The following is a 22,422-nucleotide window of genomic DNA, read 5'->3' on the forward strand; positions in this document are numbered from 1 at the left end:
GCTTGCCATCACCAGTGTGTGAATGCGTGTGCGAATGGGTGGATGACTGGATGTGTAACGCGCTTTGGGGTCCTTAGGGACTAGTAAAGCGCTATACAAATACAGGCCATTACAGCAGCAAAAAACCATATTAGGTCCTTCACCTGTCAATTACAATTCAAACGGGCTTGACAAAATTGGACAATAGTAAAAGAAGGGAAGATAGAAGGAAAAATGTTGCCTGATCTAATAGTCTTGATTTCTGCTGCCACTTTATTAGGTACACTGTATAAAGGTGTAGCTAAAATAATAGGATCAGAATTGGACGTAAACAATGTGAAAGCATGGATTCATCCTCCCGTGTATCTGTTCAGGCTGGTGGTGTAACAATTTGGGGGATGCTGTGGCACAGCCTTCTGAGTACTGTTAATGATCATTTCCATCCCTTTATGACAGTGTACCCATCTTATGCTTCCAGAAGAATAACACACCATGTGGCAAAGCTTAAATAATCTAAAACCTGTTACCTGAACATAACAATGAGTTTGCTGTATTCAAATAGCTTCCACAGTCACCAGATCTCAGTGCAGTACAGCACCTTTGGGATGTGGTGAAACTGGAGACTTACGTCATGAATGTGCAGCCAATATGCAGCAAGTGTTTGATGATATCATATGAAAATCTATGAAGAATGTTTTCAGTAACTAGTTGAACCTGTGCAATGCAACAATGCAGCAAAAGGTGTGGGTGGTTATGTACAGTGAATGTAGAGCTGCTGATATTTTTTTTCCAGACACTTTATTAATATTGGGGAACTGGAGCTTTCAGGAATGAAGGTTTAGCCTGGTCTCAAAAAGCACCAGATAAATGCTTTGCAGCACGCTTTATTTATTAAACAATGCAAAAGTCACCTCTAATAAATTGAAGTTTCTTACTTCATTGCTGCTTTCAAAACAGTTTTTACAATCTGACATTGCCTGTTGATAAGACACACAACGCTCACGATAAAGGAATAGCTTTAGCAGAGAAAAGGAGGGCACAAGTCGTGTTTCCTTCATTTGTAAGTGCACGATGGACAACTTTTATTATTATCTGCAAAACCTGAGATAAACAGGAGCATTACAGACAATGTACATCGTTCATCTGTCAACAAAGCAAGGCTGCAGAACCGCTGCTGATGTCTAAGTCATCAAAAGACAGCAAGACCATCAATGGAGACATGAAATTATAATAATACGTTTTCATAATAATACATGCACTCATTGCTGTGCAGAGTTTATGCATACTTCTATTGGCGCTCATGTTATTAGATGCATAAAAATAAGCTGTCAGCAGTGTGCATCATATCAAGTTAAGTTTCTTGGGAAGTGTATTATCAGTAACAGTAGAAGTCCCATTTCTGGAAAAAAGAAGATACACTGAATCAGGAGAAAGCACTAAATAATTCATATGCACATGTGCATGTGTGTGTGTTCACCTACAGTAGTTTTGACTTCAGTTGTGGCTGGCATGAGAGCATGTGTCTCCTCCACTATGCTACTGGGGAAGTGGCCAATGCGAGCTTCCTGTTGTCCATAATAGGCGTCTTGTACCTGGGAAAAGATGACGCAGATAACATTCGTTTGATAACATTCAAAACTTTTAAATGTTTTGCTGCACATGGAAGCCCAAGCCTGTGACGTTTTCACAGTTTTATGGTTAGAGCCGTGCCCAGGCCATTTATAGCCACATAAATATGTCACTTTTACTCACGCTGCCAGCCCAGAAGAGATTCCCTCTGTCTTTTAGCATTGCATAAACATAGACAAGCTGCCCCTGCCTGATGGGGATGAACCTGCAGTCTCCAGGGTAGTAGTCTTGCAGTGCACGAGCTATCAAGATAGGATCTGTGCAGGGACACATATCATGAGCTATAATGTGATATGAATCTGAACTTTTTTTCAGAAGCAAAATAAACAGTTGATACTTACAGCTGCACTCGGAGTCAGCACAGAGTTTCTTGTCAGAGAGTTTAGGCATTTGCTTTCCAGCTTCAGAGGTTCCCAACACAAGGCACAGGGAAAGAGCAAACCACAGTTCGAAAGCCATGTCTTTACGTCAATGTACCTACTGATGGAAAAGCCTTTTTTCTCAGCTAGGAAGGTCCTGGTTTTTCAGTCTTCTTGTAAGTCTGTTTGGCCACTCTTAAAATGAAGGTGCAGCAGAAGCAGTCCCCTTTTTCTTCTTCCCCCAACCCTTCGTCATATGAGCACACACAGAGCTCCTTTGAAATTCTTCAAGCAGGTAAACAGGATGGGGCAAAGGGGGTGGGGAGTAGACAGACCCCTGCTTGTGTCCTAGACTTTTCCATCTGTCACGCAATGCCGCCCCCTCCCCCCCCAGTGAATTCCTCAGAATTAATCACTTCCTTGTTTAACTGCCTGATATCCAATCAGCAGCTATTAATTTAACCCCACTTTTCCAGTATTCCCTGTTCTTTCTCTCAGTTCCTCTTGCTCTTTCCCTCGCTTCACCTTTGGAACTCAGTAGGTGGAGCCATGTGCTTTATTTACATAATGAACGTTTCCACTACCAAGGAAACCAGCTGAGCTTCTCTTGCGCAAACACTCCCAAACAGGAAGACTGTACCTGTTAGCCTGCGGTGGCAGAGAGCTGTCAGGTAAGACCTAACTTATCATTTTTCAAAGTCTGGTGGAAAATAGGTTAACACGGATTCTGTCAACTGTCGTACTGGCAATAAAGTAGGACTGAGTTTATTACTTGTATTTTAAAGGACTTTAAAGAGCATGTCAGCACAGATTCATGATACCGGTGAGAAGCAAATAGTGACAGACTTGATAGTTGAGGCTGGTGAGACTCCAGATACTGACACTGCTACACTGTGACTGAAATTCAGCTTATACAGTCTAAATTTGAATAAAAATAATCTGGGAATTATTCATGATAGCAGTGAATTATCAAACAAAAATATTTTTTTAAGACTAAGCCTATGCTGATTGTTATTGATAATTTGACCTAAACGTATTACTTAAGAGTCTACTTGAAATACTCAACACATTGTAGTGATCACAAGAAGTAGCAGTTCACAGTGCCTCTGGAATTTAGGGAGGAGACAATGATAATAGTGCAGGTTGGTGTTTCGGTCAGAGCTACAAAAGCACCTGTCAGACAAAAGATCTCCTTTTAGGCCATGCTGGATTATATTACCAGAAAGCAGCTAGTGTGATATTCACACAAGGTTTTCTGTGTTATTAAATGTCTTTTCTTGCCCAAAGATGTCCCGGTAAAGACCAGAAGAGAAGAAGAAGTGAATGATATAAGCACTGGGACCACACACTGAAGCACAAGGAATACTCTGGATAACAAAAGTGGAACCCAAACACATGTAAACTAAACCATCAGGAAACAGAAAGTCCTGACTCTCTATCCATTCTCTTCCACTGAAGAGAGACTGAATCACAACTGCAGGACTTGGGATAGTACTTTTTTAACTGATCCTTCAACTGTCAGCTATGTTCAGCAAAAACAGTCTTCCCTCACCCAGCTTGGAGGACTCGTTCTTTCCTCTCTCTCCCTCCTCCTCGGTCTCTCTCTCCTTTGGTCTCCCCTCATCCACATCCTCCCCTGGAAGCACTGACAGTGGAGGAGGCATAGAGACTGACCTGATTCTAGCTGCTGAGCTGGGACGGGCTTTACTGGAGAAGAATGAGGAGCTGGCAGCCTCTCTGGAGCAGAGGGAAAGGGAGCTGGAGGTAAGATTAAAGCTACTGTTGTCCCTTAATCTCCCAAAAGGTCATATTTGATAAACACATTTTTACACAAAATGAAATGGGAAGTAAGATTAGCTAAAATTACAAGCAAATCGCTGCATGAAGGCAAAACTTTTGGATGTGGCCTGCAGTGCACAGTCATTCCACCTGTGGGCAGAAGATTTATCAGATTGCAAGGAGACAATGCAACCATGATAACCACCCCCACTGGAGGAGAAAGAGCTCCAACAATGTATAACCGCAGACTGAAACTTATGCAATGCCTTTAGCTGGCAAATCACTTCACTGTGCTGAAGGAGATTATATCTGGTTAGCTGTTAGGAAGCTAATGCTAACTTTGTCTCATAAAGCTGCCATAGATCACCAAGGGACTTGCAGACATACCATTACTGACTACTGCTTTACAAAATAACTTAAGTTACACAGTGTGAAAATGCTATCAGAAATAGATATATAGATAGATTTTATCTATATATAAAGTATTTAAACCATTTGTTTTTTCTCTACAGAGATAACAATACATTTAACATTAAATGTGGCAGTACAAAGCAAATTCTATCATTCTAGTTCTAGTATGCAGTCTGATCATTAAAAATGGTCAAAGCATGTGACATCAGCTATGTTCCCCAGTTACCCAGTTATGTAATCATATGTTATACAGCCATAACAATCTTTTATGCTGGCTATGATAATGATCCATGATTACATGGCAGCCATCATGTCATGATTTCTTAATCCACTGTTATTCCAAATAGTGTTTCTGCAACTGCATTAGAGGTGAGCCAATCAATTTAAATATCGTTAGTATCGATACCAATGCCGCTACTGGTATCGGACTGATACTAGAGTGATGAGATCAATGTATTGTTTCAATCCTCTAAGTTCAGTATGTAGCCTTCTCAATTGGGTTAAACATATTTTTGGAAAATATACCCCAAACATGCACTATGAGAAATGGCTCGACCTTTTTGTGTTGACTGTAGTGTCTGTTTTATTTATAGCCTATAGCACATTCAAACAGAAGCTGACCCAAAGTGCTTTAGAGACAGGCAAATTTACATCCCAGGGCTCTAAAAAGGTTTTAAAATACATGCAAAGCTGAAAGGTGTATTTTATTGTGTCAACAAATAATTGTGCAAAGTAAAAATCACAGTGATTTAAGTGGTCATTAAAATGTGTTCAGAATTAAAGTATCATTATCAGTATCAACAATACTGGCCTTTTATTTACTTGGTATGAGATGATACCAAAAATTTGCAGTATTTTGCACTACAGTGCAATGTATGGGACATAACACGGTGCTTCCAATTCCTGATAAGTATGCATTACTTAACCTGCATGCGCTCCAACTTAATGTGAGTTAAGTACATTTAACTTTAGCAGAAGTCATTTAAGTAGATCTTCACCATATATCAGGATCTAGGTGGCTTTGTGTTAGTTATACTGTTTTTACAACTTTTAATTTTTTAATTAATAAATCTGCCCCCAGTGCAGAATCGACAAGCACAGAGAAATAAACAGAAAAGTATTTTTCATGAAATACAATGTTAAATGTTCTTTGAATGTTTTTGATTACATGTAACTTTTTTTTTCTGAGTCTTCCTATTGACCATGCTGGCTTGCTGTCACACTGCCATGTCCAGGACTGGAGTCACCATTCATGTTATCAGGAAAATCTGGTTATTGAAGCTGGTTCATATGGTGTTTAATACAGGCTTTACAGCAGGAGAAGCACGTTCTTCAGAGGAAGCTGGAGATGAATGAACTGGCATTTGGACAGAGGGAGGCGGAGCTAACTGCTGATTTAACAACTCTGCGGGCTGAGGTGGAGAAACATCAGAGTCAAGGGCGTGACCGGCGAAAAGATGAAAGCGAGCAGATGATTCAGTTAGCCAACCATAACCAGAGACTGGTTGAGCAGCTGGCAGAGGTTTGTTTTAATGGATCAGTGAATCTCTGCACGTATGTTGCATCACAGGAAAATGCAGACTAACAGGTTTAGATAGTCCTACCTTTATTATTCACACCTTTCTCACCTTCCCATTTCTCACACATCTAGGCTGTGACACTGGAGCATTCCTTGAGGACTGAACTGCGTACCATCAGAGACGAAATGGAAGAATCATCTTTTAGCCGAAACATCAGCTTTACACAGTTAGAGAACATACAAGCAGAGGTAAAACCATAAGTAAAACATTGCATACACAAAAGTTTTGGTTTTATTATGAACAGCACACCCAAAAAGTACAAAGAGCAGCAGTAGCACCACATGAAAGTACAAGACCTGCTTTTTAGAGGCAAGTCTTAAGTTCGCAATGAAAAGTCCACAAACCACATCTTTTGGGAGTCAATTTTCATATAGCATAAGCTAAAATCAAATCTCATGTTCGGATAACTTGAGTCTGGCTTGAGACTAAATACCAGCAAAAATAAGTAAAATTCTTAACGTCATGGAGGTCTGACAAGCCTTCAGTCACAATAATTTGTGTCATCATGAAGCATGAAAATCTGGTTACAAAATAACTGTAATGAGAAATAGTGGAAAATTCTTAAAATGTTCAGTTGAGGTGTAAACCAACAATCAGGATGCTGATTTTATAAACCTCTTAACAACCTCGAGGTGTGCAGGAAGTAGGCTTTGGGGTGACATCTGGGCTGACAATGCTAAAACAGCTTTTATATTGTTAGTCTATCCTTTTGATCCTTCTCATACAGAACAGAGTTTTGCAAGAGCGGCGGTCACACATGGAGACGCAACTAAAAGCTTCAGGGGAAGACAACCAAAGACTTCACATGGAGCGAGAGCGCTTGAGAGACAGACTGTCAGAAATGCAGATGAAACTCAAAGAGAAAGAAGCAGAGGTGAGCAATACATCGGAGGCATATTTAGGATCAGCCGTGGTGTTGACCGATGAAACTTGAGGCAGTTATATCTGTTGCAGGAAGCATTGCTCATCACAAGCAGAGGTCACTAACACGTTCTCGATCTGTGTGTGTGCATGTGCTTGGTGTGTAGATAGAGCAGGAGCAGGGAGTGATGTTTGAGTTGCGCACCTTAAATCGCTCTCTACAGCAAAAAGCTCTGAACCTGGATGAAGACAGCATCCTGGACAGGACACAAGCAGAACCTTTGTCTCTGCTGAGTGAAATTCAGCAGTCACAGGTGCCCACAGAAACACACCCACCGAGTAACTCCACAGTCTAAGTCAGTGTGTACCGATCCTGCGTACCAAAGCTTGTCTGGATAATCCTTGTACTCGTGTATGTTTACATGATCCATCCGATATTGATTTTTGTCTCTTGAGCACAGAGATTTCTCCAGATTCACTGAACCTTTTTATTCTTCTGTAGCTGATGATGTCTTCACTTTTTTACATTGACAAACATTATTATGAACTTGTTCCACAATTTGTAGGCACAGTATTTTTAAGATTAGTGACCGCTGCCTTTGTTTGCTCCTGAGAAACTTTGTCTCTCTTAAACATTCTCTTTTAAACCCAGTCTTTTACTGACCTGTTTGCCAGTTAACCCAATTAGTTGCAAAATGTTCCCCTAGCTGTTTCATCTTAGTGCATATTACTTTTTCAGCCGTCTGTTGTGAGCGTCCAAACGTTTTTGAGAAAACACTGACATAAATTGGTACAGATCAGCTTATGTATTCAGCATAAGTGAATGTGGTGATCTAGGCAGGTAAAAAGAGTCCTTTTCCACACTGAAAAAATCTCACTTTTTCAAATTTACCTTGCTTATACATTAATCTCGCCCCATAGTGCACAAGTCTGCCAAAAAAAGCAACACATTTGCAGGACAAATTTGCATTAACAGCACAAATGCCTAGTTAAGTGTTGGACCCCTCTGACTTTTTGTGATGCGGTGTATATCTCTCCTGTTACAGGCTAAAGAGGCTCTTCTAGCTCACTCCACAGTGCTGCAAGCGAGAGATGAAGAAATACAGGCACTCAAAGAACAGGTCAGTGAAACTGTATGCTGTATATACTGTCCTTACTGCTGCAGGAATAGAAAAAGACATATTTGCTGATTTGTCTAGCAAAAACAGACAATATAGGAAGCACCAACTGAAGTCACGGAATTACATTTTTTAATAATGTGCTATAGAATCAGTATGTTTAAGTTTGGAATAATTTAATCAACATGTGTTGATTAAATTGTGAAGACGTGTGTGATGTGACGATTTGAGGCTAACTGTGTGACATTATGTAGCCTATTTTCCTCTGCTCAGCTTTTATCTGTGCACGACTTTATAATATCACATTTATTTTGGAGGCCAATCATGCTCTAATATGCAATGTTCTGATCAATGTGAGTGATGTATTTACACATCAGCTTGAAGGTCAGAGAGAAGAACTCGAGTCTCTGAGGGAGGAAATTCAGCTGTGTGGCCGCAGTTCAGGAAAGCCAAGCTACAGGTAATGCTATGCTGATTAGTTTAGTTTCTCTCAATTTTATTTAGATTTTATTAAGATAAATCTGTTTTTAAAATTTCCATTTAGGTCCTTAGAAAGTGAACTGGTCACGGTGCGTCAAGAGAAAGAATCACTAACTCAGCAGCTTCTCAACACCATCAAGCAGAAGGTGGCGCTGTCTCAAGAGCTGGAGGCCTGGCAGGTTTGTGTACCTGGATACAAAACTACAGATAGTCTCTTTTGGAAAAATGGACTTTAAAAAATTATTATACTTTTGTAATCTGAACCTTTGCTCTTGCTCCAGGAGGACATGCGGGTGGTGATAAATCAACAGGTTCAGCAAAGGGAGGAGGAGAGGAAGAAAGAGAGCCAGCAAGAAAAAGGTGCTACAGGACTCCAAAGAAGCAGGTCTTTGAGAATGAAGGGAGAAGGATCGAAAGGATTCCTCTCTTTTTTCAAAGATATATAACAGCAAGAAGACTCCCAGGTTTAAATGGACACTATCCGCAATTTTCTTTGCCACTCTGTCTTTTGTGGACACTAATGCCATATTAGCAACAAGTGACTTGTTTACATACCTATATTTGTATATATGTATATACAGTGTATTATTAATTTCATACTTTATATTAAAAAAAGTCTCAACTGAGTGTTGGATATGTTATCATCTTTTCTTGCATTATTTAAGTCACTTCCAGTTTTTTAACCTCCTAAAACCTGGCGTCCACATATGTGGACATTACATTTTGAGTTATTTAGACCAAAGTACTCAATTTTGCTCTACAAGAGCCTGATATCCACTTACGAGGACATTATACTGCTACTGTTTTAAACGAATATGCTCATATGTGGCTCTCATTTTTCTTAGAAACAAAAATCAGATAAAAAGAAAATCTGGTAATTCTTTGTTGTTACATTCATCGGGTCCCAATATGCCCAAATATTAAAGAGAAATTAAAAATGCATGCCATGGAAGAGTTCAGATTTTAGGAGGTTAAAGACAAAAGTTTACAAGATTTTTAGAGGCAGCATGCAAATACGAAGGAATAAGAGATTAAAAAGGACCTATCATTTTCAGGTCTTATCCTTTACTATGTTACACATTATTCAAAGTTCAAAAACAATCTTTCTTTTTTTTTTTTTAAATCTCACACACATTAGACCTCAGTGCAATCTCACAACACACCCTCTCCTTTGAACCCACTTTTCTTATGACTAGCTGCCCCTGACAAACAGAAAGTGGGATTTCTGTGCTGTCAGCATGAGCTGTGTGCCTTCCATAAGCATATTAAAAGGTATTCACTCTCATAGCCATCATCCAAAATCAAACACAGAAATTTTTTTTTCCAAAATGTAGCGTCTTATTGCAGTCTGAGGTCTGGGCATCCATCTATCTTTGTGCAGATTTCGGTATTTGAAACTTTGGCCTTGTTTAAAAGGGACATCCACCACTAAAACAGTATATCAGGGAAAATCATCACAACTTAATGGGAGTTAATGGGAAGGAATATTTGCATGTTCATCCGAGAGTGGAAAATGTTCAGTTTAAGCAAATTCTTAATGAATCTGCAATCTTCAGCTCTAATGATTTAAGTGAAAATTATCTGGCTTTCCTGTTTGTGTCTTGCTGAGCTATGAATAAGCAACAGGATGTAAAAAGGTACCTTGGTGCTGAGTTTAGGTTCAGACTTACTGTAGGTAGGTAACTGTCTGTTGAAATGCATGACATACAGTCAAAAGAAACAATGACAGAAATAACATCTTTAATAAATTAAGTTCAAAAAGATAGCCATCCCTTCCATTTCTCTCCGTGCTGACTTTATATAATGAATAAATCATATATATGCAACATTTCCCAGTTGAAGAGGACTGTAAATGCTCGAACGCAGTACGAGTAGTGCAGGTTGCATACAGTCAGTGTTACCAAATGCCTTCATCTATACAGTATACATACAGCGCAGTCCTCAATCAGCAGACTTAGTGCATAGCCTCTTTCTCAACCCTCAGAACCTTAAATTACTATATACAGTATGAAGCAGCACCTTTCTCTGTGTGGATTGCACACTATATAATATGCCGGCACACAAAAAAAAAGATCTGTACCCAATCAAACAAACATTCACCTACTCATGCATATTTTTTAAGGTTCTTACTGACGTTTTAACGTGAGCCGACCCATTTACTCATACTCAGATTCAGCATTTGCTGCCATTTGGAATGCTCCTCTAAGCATTTGCTTGTGTGCAGATTAGCCCACACAGACTGTCTTTTTATGAGTAAGCGCTGAACTTTTTCAGTTTAATGCTTTCTCTGTTTGTGTCGTGGTTAGAGAGCACCAAATGATTGTACATTCAAGCTAAAATTTAATATTTTGGCAGGTGAGTTGATGAGCTTTGTTTTTAATTGATACTGGTGCTGATGTAAACCAATCACTGCCTGTTAGATGGGCAAACATCTTTTGTAAGCATCTTGTGTAAATAGTCTATTAAAATTATAGCTGATGAGCAAAAACATTAAAAAGACTATTGTTCTTTAATACAGTGTACTTACATTAGATTTGTTTAGGACTACCCATAATATAAAATCTTTATTTTAACTTTACAGTACTGTATGCCTTTTATCCTTTTGGTTCAGTGTCCAGGAGTGGATGCACAGTTTGGGTTTAGGGAGACTGAAACATTTGTGTAGTCACATACTATACTGGAGCCCTCGAGGTGCTCATCCACTCCTCTTAGTGCAATCCTCTTGTTGTCACTCAGTCAGACAAACATCGCCTCCACTTAGAGAGGTAGGTGACTTAAAGAAACAGGAAGTGTTTTGGTGAGGCTGAAAAAGTCTCGCAAGGTCACGTTGTTAATGAAGCCTCTGAAACGTGCCTCTGGACGGATATCCAGGCAGCGGAGTGTAATTCCAGTGGGGGTTAGCTGATGATTAACCCACGTTGATGCCTAGACCCACTTGCAGTTTATCACCTTTATGATTTACAAAGGCACCCATAATCAGTGTGGCTGGGAGAGGAGTCAGGCGCTTCTCCAACACACCTCCTATTATGCACCGGCTGTTTATCATACCTGGATACACACACAGAAACAAAAGACTCATGCATTGTGCTTTCATAATAGTTAACATCGCGCATGACTCAAAGTTACATCAGGAAATTTACCTCGAAAGACCATATTAGCCTCTGGGAGCTCCATCTGATACCCAAAGGATGTTGTGGTCTCCTGTGTCCTGGTACTGGCTTCAAACTCCACCCCTACTTGTATCTGCAAAGCACAAACATACATTAATGATATGCCACTAAGGTAAATGGTGTTTATGCTTATGGGTGGCACTGGCTGTACCTGTTTGTTGGCTCTGTGATAGTAGCTTGCATGGGCACCTCCTTTGCCAGCATTCAATGTTGCCACCCAGTTTGGTCCTGCATGAAGAGACAGAACACCCACCCACCACCCCCACTGTGGCTAAATCAAAGCTCAACAAAGGAGAGATGATACCAGCTCTGTTAAAATATGATATGTGAGGCAGATTCATGAGTAAAAACAACATCTCACTTGAGTACTGTCCAGCCAGAGTAAGGATGCCTCCTTCTTCTGCTCGTCCCCGATGGTAGACCAGCTCTCCTCCTAACACCAGCCCAGAAGACACGCTCTGCAGGAAATGCGCCACCAGGATAACTGTCCAGGAAAAACACACAGCAAGATAACAGAAAAATCATCAAGGGGCACATCAGTGAAAAATACCAGAAAAAGTGTTAAATTATTTTCTTCTCATGTTGCGGGATAACAAAGAAAAGCCAACATCCACCCATCCATCTATTTCCTGCCACTCTTTCACGTCCATGTGCAGCTTTCTAAGTAGAGATGCCGAGACCTGCTTCTCCACACCACTTCCCCCACCTCTTATGTGGAGACACTAAGTGTTCCCAAGCAAGCTGGGACATGTCCCAATAGGACACGTCTGCAACACCTCACCTAGGAGGTGCCCTGGAGGCATCCTTTCAGATGCCTGAACCACCCTAACTGGCTCTTTTTAATGTGGAAGAGTAACTACCCTCCTGAACGACTAAGCTTCTCAGGGTGAATTGAGAAGCTGTTTGGAGGAAGCACTTCCACTGCTCCACTCTTCCTTTAGTCACCTATGACAGCTTCACTTTCATGCTCATGTCTCTCTTTTCCACAACACACTGGTGTCGCGTTCACATCACTGCACCCTCCACGCCAAGTTGTTTATCAATTTGTCACTCCACTCTCCTCTCACTCGTGAAGGGGATGCCGAGATACTTAAAACCCTCCACTTGAGGCAACGACTCATTCCCAACTCAAAGTGGGCACACCTCTGTTTTCTGGCTGAGAACCATGGCCTCAGACATATAGGAGCTAATTCTCATCCAACCGCTTCACACTCAGCTGCAAACTGCCCAAGGGCAAACTGGAGGCCACCGCCTGAAATCAATGACATGATCTGCAAAGCAGAGATAAACCTCTGAGACCTGCCAACCCTCAAACTTCCACCCCATGGCTGCTCATAGAAATTCTCGCATATTGCCAATAATCCAGACTAAGCTCTCACTACAGATGTACAAGAACTGGGGCAGCCTGTGACCAGAGGTGGAGTGTTTTTTGCTTAAGTAATGGAGCAGACTGGTCATGCACACATCTATGTGCATGCACACAGCAAGTGCAGCAAGTTTACATTAATAAAGTATAACTGAGCAAAAGTGATAAAATGTCAGACTGAATTTAGGAACATAAGTCATCTGTCTGACCATGTCCATCAGTTCTTTTAGCTCTCGCCTCCTGGGATGTATTTTCTCTTTTTCATTCTTAACCTGTGGGACTGTGCTCTAACTTTGATGCCATGTCTCTCCCTTATTTATTCTCTGGTGAATTTGAATTCTTCTGCTTTTCACAGAGTTACCGTCAGAGTTACAAACGTATCTGACAGCTCAGGCGGAGTGCAGGATTCAAATATTCCACCGTGTAAACTTGAAATCTGTGTTACAGCTGACCCGTCTATGTATTGAAGTTAGAATATAACAATGTCAACTGCCATTGTTTATTTATTTTTTCTTGTACACCATGTAATGCTACAATATTATTAAAGTCAGTATTATATACTGAAAAATTCAGACATTAATCTAAGACACCGCTGATCTTTGAGTCCTATTATTGGTAGCCACTTTCAACTACAACATCCAGATTAACCGAATCAACTTTTTGGGGTTTCCTTACCTGGATGATTCAGCATGCATCAAGACATATTAACGGTAGCATTTTGTCAGACAATATTACATCTGAGAGAAGAAGAAAAACACACTACATGAAAGTGATCTCTGGCACTGCAGAGCTGTATGAATGCACTCGCGTTCATTGCGGACCATTTTGCATATTTTGACGAAAAATGTTGAACACTGCAAATCCATCGGCTCACTTTAAAAAGTATCTCTAATGGCAGCATGGATGTTGTATTGTGACTCCCAGCAGGCTCTGGAAGGAAATCTAAATACATATTTAATGAAAGTAAGGGCACAAATAACTGTGTCCATGGACCAGATTTCCTAACACTGCATTACAACAAAGTCCTCTTTTAGGGTTAAGAAACTACTGTCAGGATTTAATGAGAGTAGCCACAGTGTCGGTTTTGTAGCTGAAAGGTGGGGACACAGCAGGTAACTTGGTCGCTGATCTTTTGGCAAATGTATTATAGAAGTTACAACACAAAATGCTGGGAAAATATTTAAACAAATCAAACAAATGTGATTTACTAAGGTTTGCTCTCAAGTTATAAAGTTATGCCGACAATGGCCTGTCAGTCTTTTATGGCTGCAGGGTAAAAAATTGTTATTTGGTGTAGGATTTGTGAAAGTTGTAGTTATGTAGTTTCTTCTTTTCTAAAAACGTCTCTCTAACTATCTATGAGTCCTACAGTATATACTGAAAATGTCCATCCAAATTCAGCTATTGATGTGAAAATCATGTGTAATATTGACTTTAATAAGCTGCTATACTCTGCAGAAAAAGTAAGAAAAAAAGAGCACAGCAACAATATCTTTATTAAAAAAAGATTGAGATTAGTTTGTTGTTTCTTCTACACATCGTACAGGTCAGCTGTTCCACACAGATCTGATGCTTGTAAGGTGGAATAGTTTGTAATGATGCAGCTTTCCTATGGATAAATCCTGCGTTCCACCTGAGTCTCAGTCCTCAGGACCTCATACAGCTCACAGCAGTTTCCTAACAGACCAGTTCACCCTTGTAGAAGGCATATTCCTTCTTCTTCAACCTCCTTCCAAGCATCTAAACTGCCCTCCCTCAACAGGTGTTCTCATTTTTCAAACATTAATTAGTGCGGGTAATTATAGAAAGGCTCTGACTGACTCTTTGTGTATAAATTAGCTCTCTGGGACCCTGGCAAAGACCTTTGCAGGTAGGGTGAGGGCTATGATCCCCCTGAAGCTGAAACACACCCTCTGCCAAGTCCACATTAGAAAGAGGGGAACTATCACTCCAGTGTAGAGCACTGACTCCAACTTTCCATAGATCAGACCCTGATGGTTAATCCTCTGCTCATTTTTCCACCTGCCATTTCTCACCTGACTCTCTGAGGATGTCTGGGTTGGCCACCGTCACAGCAGCAGTAAAATCGTTCCCTCTGTACTCAGTTTCAAATTGCCACGTTACAAACTGGGACTGCTGGGTCTAAAACACATTGAGCAGTTCAAAAAATGTTACTCTAACGATAAAGTTTATAACAGAAAACAGAACAGGCATCCTGTCATGGAGCATTATACATTACAAACAGAGAAAGTAAAGACAAATATTCTGAAGAAAGATGTCAAAGGTGTCAAGATTTGTAATAGCTGTAGGAGGGAACTGAATGAATGAATGAATGCCATGTTTACAGACGTCAGATGTTATGATCACACCTGAAACACTGTTCTGGCTCGCACGCGCTCAGTGAGATGCAGCAGAGCGTGGGCGTTCAGACTACCTGAGGAGTCCATCTCCCCGATCAACGCTGGAGCATCCTGAGATTTGACAAAGGAACAGAATGCGAGTTGTGAACACAAAAAGGCAGCAGCTCCCTCGCAGTTACCATTAAAATTTTTTTATTATGAAGATAGCTTTGTGATGACTCACGCCTGACCTTGTCTTTGCTATAGTCGTCACTTTGCAGGTGCTCCACGTGAAATCGATAATACGACGGACTTACAGCGCTGAGGTGGAGCGTATGGCTGACCTGAAAACATTCCTTGGTTAATAATTATCACCTTTAAATGCTACAAACTGTTTGCATCTAAATTAAAGTGAATGGAAAAAAATCACCTTGAAGAAGCTGCTCAGGGTTTTATTCAGTATCATCTTAACACCCTCAATCTGTTGAGGAAACACATCTGAAGAGGAAAAAACCAATCATGTCAAGAAACATTTAGATAATAGAATTTGTATTTCTGTAGCTGTTCACAGCTAGTAACAGAATTTAGAAACATAAGGACTGCTTTATTTAGCCTCAAAGGATTATGAGTAGCTAGAACCACACATTATACAAGGAAACATGGAGTTTTATCCATGGTTTTATCTTGTTTTTTTAAAATAACTTTAAAATAACTTGGGTTAACCTTGCTGCTTTAGAAGTGCAATAGAAGTAAAATTGAAATTGACATTTAACCTTACAGGAAAACAGTTGCAACTCTAATGAAAGAAGTGTCTTTTTTGCCTCACTTTAAGCATGGTGAGCACTCCTCACTTCTCCTATGTTAACCAGTGATACCTTTGCAGCTCCTGTGCAACGAGTGAAAGCTGCCTGGGTTGGGAAGGCGGCCATCCCTCCTCTCCCAGCGCGGTGGACTATCCCAGTGAGCAGGGTGTGCGTCCCAGCGGGAAGGAGGTGGGTCTGTGGAGAAAGGCCAGTTCTGATGGCCCGGACTGGAAGACAAAGCCAGAACGCTGCCCATGTGGGTGCAACACTCCCTACAAGACACAAAGAGACAAAGACAAGATTTATTTCTCATACCTGCTAAAAAAGAAAAACTCTGTTGTGCAAGGATAGAACAGGGGAAGAGGACTAACCTCTTCTTAAGTGCATTTATGGGGAAAAAAATGATGTTTATTATTTTTATTTAGTCAGCTTTGGGGTTTGTTTGTTTTTTAGAAAACCTCAATATCAGAATTACAAATTGCATCAAAATTAACAGCACAAACCTACATTTTAAATGTATGAGAGGTTTGTATTGTTATGTCTCATCATACTGGTTTCCAAGGATTTTAAAACCAGGTCTGCATGGCTCTGCACGTCATGCATGCTGTTCTGAGGTTTATATGAGCAGGTGCCGCAGATCCGTCGGCTAGTATGACCTTAGCATCGGTAAAAACAGACATGTATGTGTGCTAACTGTTCTACTACCTACTTCCGATTTGATCGAAAGACCTTAAAATCCCGAGCGGAAATGAGAACCGCACATCAGGAAAACTGTCAGGCGGATTTTCCCTTAATTTCTTTACAAATACCAACTTGAGATGCAAAGCCAACTGATGCTGAGCTTCACTGATGCTGCAAATAGCTGCCTCGTGTGCCTCCCCACAAATGCGTCCCTCTGAAACCACGGCGGGAACCCTGCGCATTTGAGAACTGCACACTTTTACACCTTACTGTATAAAACTGGCACTTCTGTGGCCACGTTATTAAAATTGCAGCTATTGACTATTGGCTCCCGTTCAGCCAATTATTATTATTGTATTGATTTGATCTTTTGAGGCCACGGGAGGGGAGCCTTTTGTTTCTAGTCGGACTATTTTATCTGCGACGCCGCTTCTAACGCAAGCTGCTACAGGTGAGCTCGGCTTTCACGTACTGCGGAGCTCGAGTTGGAGAAGGTCATCAGCTTTTATTCTCCAACAGCAGCGGTACTAACAGCGTCTCGCTCGCGCCTGTCTCAGCCAACAAAAACAAACAAAAAGCTTAAACATGGTTCCAAAACCACAATATTGACCCGTGAAGAAGACTGAAGGTGGCCGCTGTCACCCGCACACGCGGCTCAGCCCTTTCAGGGACAGATTTTGGGGACAAGTTTTCACAGAGCTGAGTTTTTGGGAAGCAGCTTTGTTTGCGCTTTACCCTGGATATGTCTCCTTCGCGGGCAGTATTAATGGTGGGAGAAGGGAACTTCTCCTTTTCGGCCTCTGCCTGTCAGTTGTACTCCGAATCAGAGACCACCGTAACGGCCACTTGCCTGCAGCATCAGGAGGAGGCACTGCGGCACGAAGGCGCAGCTGATAACATCCAGACCATCAAGGACTCTGGTACGGCTTTATACCAGCTGTAATAACTGCTGCTATTTTGAGTTTTATGGAGTTGTGCCCCCCCTTCTTCTTTCTTTCTTTCTTTCTTTCTTTCTTTCTTTCTTTCTTTCTTTCTTTCTTTCTTTCTTTCTTTGCATGCTATCTTTAACACTGTTCTTTCAGGAGGGACTGTGCTGTTTGAGGTGGATTGCACAAAGCTGGGGGAATGCGCCTCTCTGCAGGGCCATCTGTTTGACCGTGTGGTGTTCAACTTCCCTCACTGTGGGCGAAAGAGTGGGGTTAAAAAGAACAGAGAACTTCTCAGAAACTTCTTCCTCAGGTAGGACTGCATCATGCCATGATCACAACATCATCACATGCATCACTTGCATTCATTTCTATCTATGCAAGAAGCCTAAAAGAGGCTTTTGATGCCTCAAGCTCATCATTATTGGGGCTTAAAAGGTTGTATGTGTTTTTCAGTTTGTTTTTATAACAGTTTATATCCCTTTTTATGTGACATGTACTGGAATAATTGCAATTTATTGCCTCAATATAATTGATATCATCACTTAATCTTGCTTCTTGTGTCTACTTAAGGTGTTTTAGGCAACTAATGACCAGGTTATGAAAGCTTCTACAGGATGCTCAGACCCTTCTAGCTGTTATTTGATCGAATAGTTACTGATTTAAATAAAAATGTAAACAGTTTTAATGGCACAATGAATGGAGAGAACCACCTGAAATAATAAAGCTTGTTTCTCTGTGGTAAGGCCTTGTTACCTTGGGGGAAAGGGCAGATTTGTTGAGAAAATAGCCTTTTACCCCCACTGTCACTATCAAAAGGTCAGTTTTTCGTTCTGGTTTTCTGATTTCTGTGGCAGTCTCAACAGGAGGTGCACCGGCCTGTCAGGAGACTGGGAGTCTCGCACTTCATTATTTTTTTTTTTTCTGGCTTGGCACTGTGATCTCAAAATGATATCATCATTTAACCTTGTTTATTGTGCCTACTGCAACATGTTTTTAAATGAAAAATTGGAACTGTTTATATCGGACAGTGAATGGTCGTGCTTGAAATTCTTTTTATTTATTTAGTATAATTCTGCAGAAAACATAAAATAATAAAGCCTGTGGTGACAGGTTAATTTATTTTGCTACCTTGGAAAAAAAAGGCAGATTTATTGAGAAAACTGCTTTTCCCTCAATGCCAGTATCAAAATCTGATTATCTGCTATCCGGTTTTCTTATCTGGTTCTCACTGAGTCTCACTAGCAGCACTGAAGCATGCCCGCCTGTGAGGTCGCTTGGTGTCTAGCACTTTATTAAAGTTTTTCCTTGCTTAATTGTTTCTTTTGATCTCTAATAAATAAAGAGGAAATAAACTTTTTTTCCTTGCGATCACTAAATAACAAACCTGCTATCGTGAGAAATTGAGCTGTGTTATGGCAGGGTAACTGAATAATAATATTTGCTTCTTTGGTTATTAGAAAATAATCCTTTATGTACGTGTCATACATATATTGACATTTTAAAATGTGAATTTGTTATTCTTCCAGTTGTGTTCAAGTGTTGGCTGAAAGTGGGGAGGTTCACGTCTCCTTGTGCAACGGACAAGGAGGAACACCAGCGGACCGGCCGAAGCGAGAGTGGCACAACAGCTGGCAGGCGGTTGCCATGGCAGCGGAGGCAGATCTAATTCTGAGTGCCATCCACCCTTTTGAAAGTGATAAGCACCAGAGCTACAAGTGCACTGGATACAGGTAAGGAGTAAAGGTGAGTCTATGTATAGAAGCAACCCAGCTGTATCTCTTTGTTTGTTTTCCTTGTATGTTTGCATGCCTGGCACTAATGATGATATCGCTGCTGAACAGGAGCCAGGATAAAGGCTTCCATGTGGAGAAAGCTTTGGTCCACATGTTTACTCGCAGCATCCCCTACACCCCTGCTCATTTGCTGAAGGTGGAGGAGGTCGTTGAAGGAGAGAAAGTGCAGTACGAAATACCAGCAGAGCTCAGTGATTACATATTCAGGTACAGTAACACAGTGGCTACCCGGGTGTTTGCACCACCAACACACACACATAAATCACATAAATATAATTACAACCTCTTTTCTTTCATCAGGAGATTTCTCTACTCAGATTCTGTCCACCCTGTCAAGTTGGTGCAAGATTTTCTTCTCGAAGGTCTGGCGAAGAAATGGCCGGTCTCCATGATGACAGAGACCATCCCCTTCCTCCTCACAGCAAAACAGCTGCAGACACACTGCTGTGGCATCGATGGCGCACAATGCTACTGGATCCACCTGCTTCAGAAAGACCTCACCTCTGACACTGATACCTCTGCAGACAAAGAAAATGATCCGAGACCCACAGAAACTCTGCTGCCCACATGTCTTGCCTCAAATAAAGGAGATAGGGTGAGAATCAAAGGAGTTGAGAGCTTCAGGTCTGTATGCTCTCTTGACATTGATCCTGAAGGGGAAAGTGGTATGCACATGCTACGTCCATCATTGCTCCCTCAGATGGAAGAGCTTCTAGCTAAAAAAGAGGCGATAATTAACGCCGATGGTCATGGTGACTGTGAGGGGAGTGATGAAAGTGAAGGAAATGAGAAGGATGAGTCCTGTGGGAGCTGTAATGGTGTTACCAGCTTGTTATATGGAATTAGTGGTGTGGTTTTCAGAAATGTACCCATCGGCCTCTGGGCTATGCCTGCCTTTCACGAGCTCCTCATCCAAGGTGTTTTTCCTTCAGAAAGTGAGCCGGGTAAATTGCTCGGAGAAAAGCTGGAAACGCTACTTGCTCCTTTTGGCGTCTCCATAGTAACAGAGCAGGGAGGTCTGCGCCTGAAAGCGCAGCCAGTGGGTTTGGTTGGTAAGGTGTTTGCAAGCGATGTAAGTGACAACAACAATCATGTCCGCATCACTGCGTCTCTAAATTTGGACCTACTCGCCGTGCTCCTGTTCTCGCTCCCTGACTGGAGGCTGCTTTGGTCACATGACCCACGTTTCTTAAAACAATTTTCATCCCACCCATCGCCGGGGACTCCGTTTCATCCTTTTTGCCTGTATCCCGAACCTTTCACCTTTGACATCAGCTTCTGGACTGGGCCTACGTGGGAGGAGAAGAATTTCCACGCGGTGGTCCGAGAGGCTAGTTGTGGGACCGTGGAGCAAGTTAAACTCATTGACAGGTTCTCACATCCTGATCTGAGCCAGACCAGTTACTGCTACAGACTCATCTACCACTCACACACACATGCTCTGTCACACACACGAGCACTCCAGTTTCACAAACACTTGGAGACTCTACTTTCCTCTCGATTACAAGTCACCATCAGGTAGCCATCACTTGAAACTCAGAGAAGAACGGCGATTTACACTCTTACCTTTAAGAGGCATTATCTGTTTATATCTGCATAGAAAATGATAAATGTGTAATCTGCAGCTAAACAGTGTTTACAGTTGTTGAGGTGTTGTTTGCTCTATTGTGTCTACATTGTGATTGTAATTCTGTGTATATGTTTGTGCTTCAAGGAAACAATAAATCTGTTATTTAATGTAAATTTTTGGCCTCTGGAGTTACTGTAAAAGAGTAAAAGACACATATGGTGCACCACATGGCAACATCGTGACACTGACATAAAGTAAACAATTCTCAATAAGAACAGACTGAGATTAGTTAGTGGTCACATTACACACACGTTGTGAAGATGTAAAAAAAAATTAAAATAAAATAATTCCTTTAATTAACTGTGTCACAAAAGAATAAACACTTACCACAGTACTCTGCAAAAGTCTTCAGCCACCCATAATTTCTTTATATTTTGTGTCCAGGGAGTCAGACCTTCTTGCAGTTTTAAAATAGTCTTGTTTTCTTTCTGACTTCATTCAAACATAAAAAAAGAAACCTAATAAGTGTTGTATCTACACATAATAGACAACCTAACAAAAAACTGTTTTAAATTGTACCTTTAGGCACTTTGTTACTAGCAGCCTTTTATGAAAGCACATAATTTGTTGCCATTCCTTTAGTTGAAACATGATGTTGATGTTATGGTGACGAATCCAAATTAAAAAAAATGTTTTAACTCAAATTTTAATCATATGTACGGAGGATGTCCGGAGAGATGTACGAGAGCCTCTCTCATTGTTAGGGCTGCGTTTCACCTAGTGGTGTTGTTAAAACTGGAGAAATAATAAACACAGAAAAAGTACCATCAGATTCTGATCCACCATGCAATGCTTTCGGGAAAGTTTCTGATTGCCAACAGCTTTATTTTTAGCATGTCAATGATAACAAAAACACTGCTAATGCAGTGAAACCATGGCTCGATAGAAAAACTCACAATGTAACACTATCATTCACTGATTGGTCTCCCCAATGCCTCAAACTTTTTGAAGCTTTGAAGACATGACATGACAAGAAAGTTTACCTAAAAGCGTTCAGGCTATGTTAAAAAATAAAGGTGGTCACACATGTGGGGCAGCAAATGCAAAGGTTATATACATTTCACTAGAGCAGGTTCTATGAGTCACGGTACTTTCAGCAAGGAAAATGTGATGGAAATTATTACTTGTGAGATTTTTTTAAGACGTTTTAAAAAAAATGTAACTTTACTTTGCAGCAACACAGATCAAATGCAAGCAAAGAGTTGCGGAGAAAAGATTAAATAGAGACAATATCATAAGATCTGAAAATTAACAAAGGTTTTTAATAGTTGAAACAAAGCCCAGTTTGGTGATTTTTGACAAAAATTCAGAGGTCAAAATGTAATTTTTGTAATTCCTCCTGGTTTCATTGAAAGTTTAGTCTGTGAACTGACCTAAAACTGGAACTAAAAATTTATCTTAGGTCTAATTTTCAGTAAGCACTGATGCATGTTTTTATTGCCTTTACAGAGTGCTGAGTTCGCGTTTATCTGAACTTCTTTGATTGACCTTACCCCCACACACATTTCCTTATTT

At 40.8% G+C, this 22,422-nt stretch overlaps 4 protein-coding genes across 8 annotated transcripts; 2 read left to right on the forward strand and 2 right to left on the reverse strand.

The window, feature by feature from the left end:
• Positions 1-484: 484 nt before the first annotated feature.
• On the reverse strand, positions 485-2,438 carry mia (MIA SH3 domain containing). Its single transcript, XM_040033072.1, has 4 exons — positions 1,950-2,438; positions 1,732-1,865; positions 1,461-1,571; positions 485-1,378 (listed from the first exon to the last, which is right to left on the reverse strand). The coding sequence occupies exons 1-4, from the start codon at positions 2,065-2,067 to the stop codon at positions 1,355-1,357; spliced, it is 387 nt and encodes a 128-aa protein (XP_039889006.1). The 5' UTR covers positions 2,068-2,438; the 3' UTR covers positions 485-1,354.
• A 73-nt stretch (positions 2,439-2,511) lies between these two features.
• On the forward strand, positions 2,512-8,823 carry bicdl2 (BICD family like cargo adaptor 2). Of its 2 annotated transcripts, XM_040033070.1 has the most exons (10): positions 2,513-2,638; positions 3,255-3,731; positions 5,464-5,679; positions 5,809-5,925; positions 6,465-6,611; positions 6,766-6,912; positions 7,645-7,719; positions 8,094-8,176; positions 8,261-8,375; positions 8,478-8,823. In XM_040033070.1, the coding sequence occupies exons 2-10, from the start codon at positions 3,492-3,494 to the stop codon at positions 8,640-8,642; spliced, it is 1,305 nt and encodes a 434-aa protein (XP_039889004.1). In that variant the 5' UTR covers positions 2,513-2,638; positions 3,255-3,491; the 3' UTR covers positions 8,643-8,823. The 2 variants fall into 2 exon arrangements, with proteins under 2 accessions (XP_039889005.1, XP_039889004.1); XM_040033071.1 differs by lacking the exon at positions 6,766-6,912 and having other exon boundaries at positions 2,512-2,638.
• Positions 8,824-10,449: 1,626 nt separating this feature from the next.
• si:dkey-71l1.1 (uncharacterized protein LOC569883 homolog) lies at positions 10,450-17,392 on the reverse strand. Of its 4 annotated transcripts, none has more exons than XM_040033080.1 (10): positions 17,291-17,392; positions 15,947-16,146; positions 15,502-15,569; positions 15,323-15,415; positions 15,102-15,203; positions 14,769-14,874; positions 11,728-11,850; positions 11,518-11,594; positions 11,337-11,439; positions 10,450-11,244 (listed from the first exon to the last, which is right to left on the reverse strand). In XM_040033080.1, exons 2-10 carry the CDS (start codon positions 16,128-16,130, stop codon positions 11,105-11,107), a joined length of 996 nt encoding a protein of 331 aa, XP_039889014.1. In that variant the 5' UTR covers positions 16,131-16,146; positions 17,291-17,392; the 3' UTR covers positions 10,450-11,104. The 4 variants fall into 4 exon arrangements, with proteins under 4 accessions (XP_039889014.1, XP_039889011.1, XP_039889013.1 ...); XM_040033077.1 differs by lacking the exon at positions 17,291-17,392 and adding an exon at positions 16,688-16,812; XM_040033079.1 differs by lacking the exon at positions 17,291-17,392 and adding an exon at positions 16,584-16,762.
• Positions 16,921-21,020, forward strand: fdxacb1 (ferredoxin-fold anticodon binding domain containing 1). Its single transcript, XM_040033073.1, has 5 exons — positions 16,921-17,475; positions 17,638-17,794; positions 19,011-19,214; positions 19,326-19,484; positions 19,578-21,020. The coding sequence occupies exons 1-5, from the start codon at positions 17,298-17,300 to the stop codon at positions 20,797-20,799; spliced, it is 1,920 nt and encodes a 639-aa protein (XP_039889007.1). The 5' UTR covers positions 16,921-17,297; the 3' UTR covers positions 20,800-21,020.
• Positions 21,021-22,422: the final 1,402 nt, after the last annotated feature.

Source organism: Simochromis diagramma, unplaced genomic scaffold, assembly GCF_900408965.1.
Source record: "Simochromis diagramma unplaced genomic scaffold, fSimDia1.1 OVJJ01000216.1, whole genome shotgun sequence".
Classification (NCBI taxonomy): Eukaryota; Metazoa; Chordata; class Actinopteri; order Cichliformes; family Cichlidae; genus Simochromis; species Simochromis diagramma.

What these genes read in the sequence shown, in the direction of transcription:
- mia (XM_040033072.1), bottom strand. Translation starts at nt 2,067, where the DNA reads ATGGCTTTCGAACTGTGGTTTGCTCTTTCCCTGTGCCTTGTGTTGGGA. An exon ending in TGCTGACTCCGAGTGCAGCT is followed by an intron (nt 1,866 to 1,949) that starts GTAAGTATCAAC and finishes GTCCCTGCACAG; the next exon opens with ATCCTATCTTGATAGCTCGT. An exon ending in ATCTCTTCTGGGCTGGCAGC is followed by an intron (nt 1,572 to 1,731) that starts GTGAGTAAAAGT and finishes ATCTTTTCCCAG; the next exon opens with GTACAAGACGCCTATTATGG.
- si:dkey-71l1.1 (XM_040033077.1), bottom strand. Translation starts at nt 16,797, where the DNA reads ATGCGCAGGGTTCCCGCCGTGGTTTCAGAGGGACGCATTTGTGGGGAG. An exon ending in ACGACTATAGCAAAGACAAG is followed by an intron (nt 15,204 to 15,322) that starts GTCAGGCGTGAG and finishes GTCAAATCTCAG; the next exon opens with GATGCTCCAGCGTTGATCGG. An exon ending in GGCTAATATGGTCTTTCGAG is followed by an intron (nt 11,245 to 11,336) that starts GTAAATTTCCTG and finishes GTGTGTATCCAG; the next exon opens with GTATGATAAACAGCCGGTGC.
- bicdl2 (XM_040033070.1), top strand. Translation starts at nt 3,492, where the DNA reads ATGTTCAGCAAAAACAGTCTTCCCTCACCCAGCTTGGAGGACTCGTTC. An exon ending in AGAGGGAAAGGGAGCTGGAG is followed by an intron (nt 3,732 to 5,463) that starts GTAAGATTAAAG and finishes TGTTTAATACAG; the next exon opens with GCTTTACAGCAGGAGAAGCA. An exon ending in TCAAAGAGAAAGAAGCAGAG is followed by an intron (nt 6,612 to 6,765) that starts GTGAGCAATACA and finishes CTTGGTGTGTAG; the next exon opens with ATAGAGCAGGAGCAGGGAGT.
- fdxacb1 (XM_040033073.1), top strand. Translation starts at nt 17,298, where the DNA reads ATGTCTCCTTCGCGGGCAGTATTAATGGTGGGAGAAGGGAACTTCTCC. An exon ending in CCAGACCATCAAGGACTCTG is followed by an intron (nt 17,476 to 17,637) that starts GTACGGCTTTAT and finishes CTGTTCTTTCAG; the next exon opens with GAGGGACTGTGCTGTTTGAG. An exon ending in CTCAGTGATTACATATTCAG is followed by an intron (nt 19,485 to 19,577) that starts GTACAGTAACAC and finishes TTCTTTCATCAG; the next exon opens with GAGATTTCTCTACTCAGATT.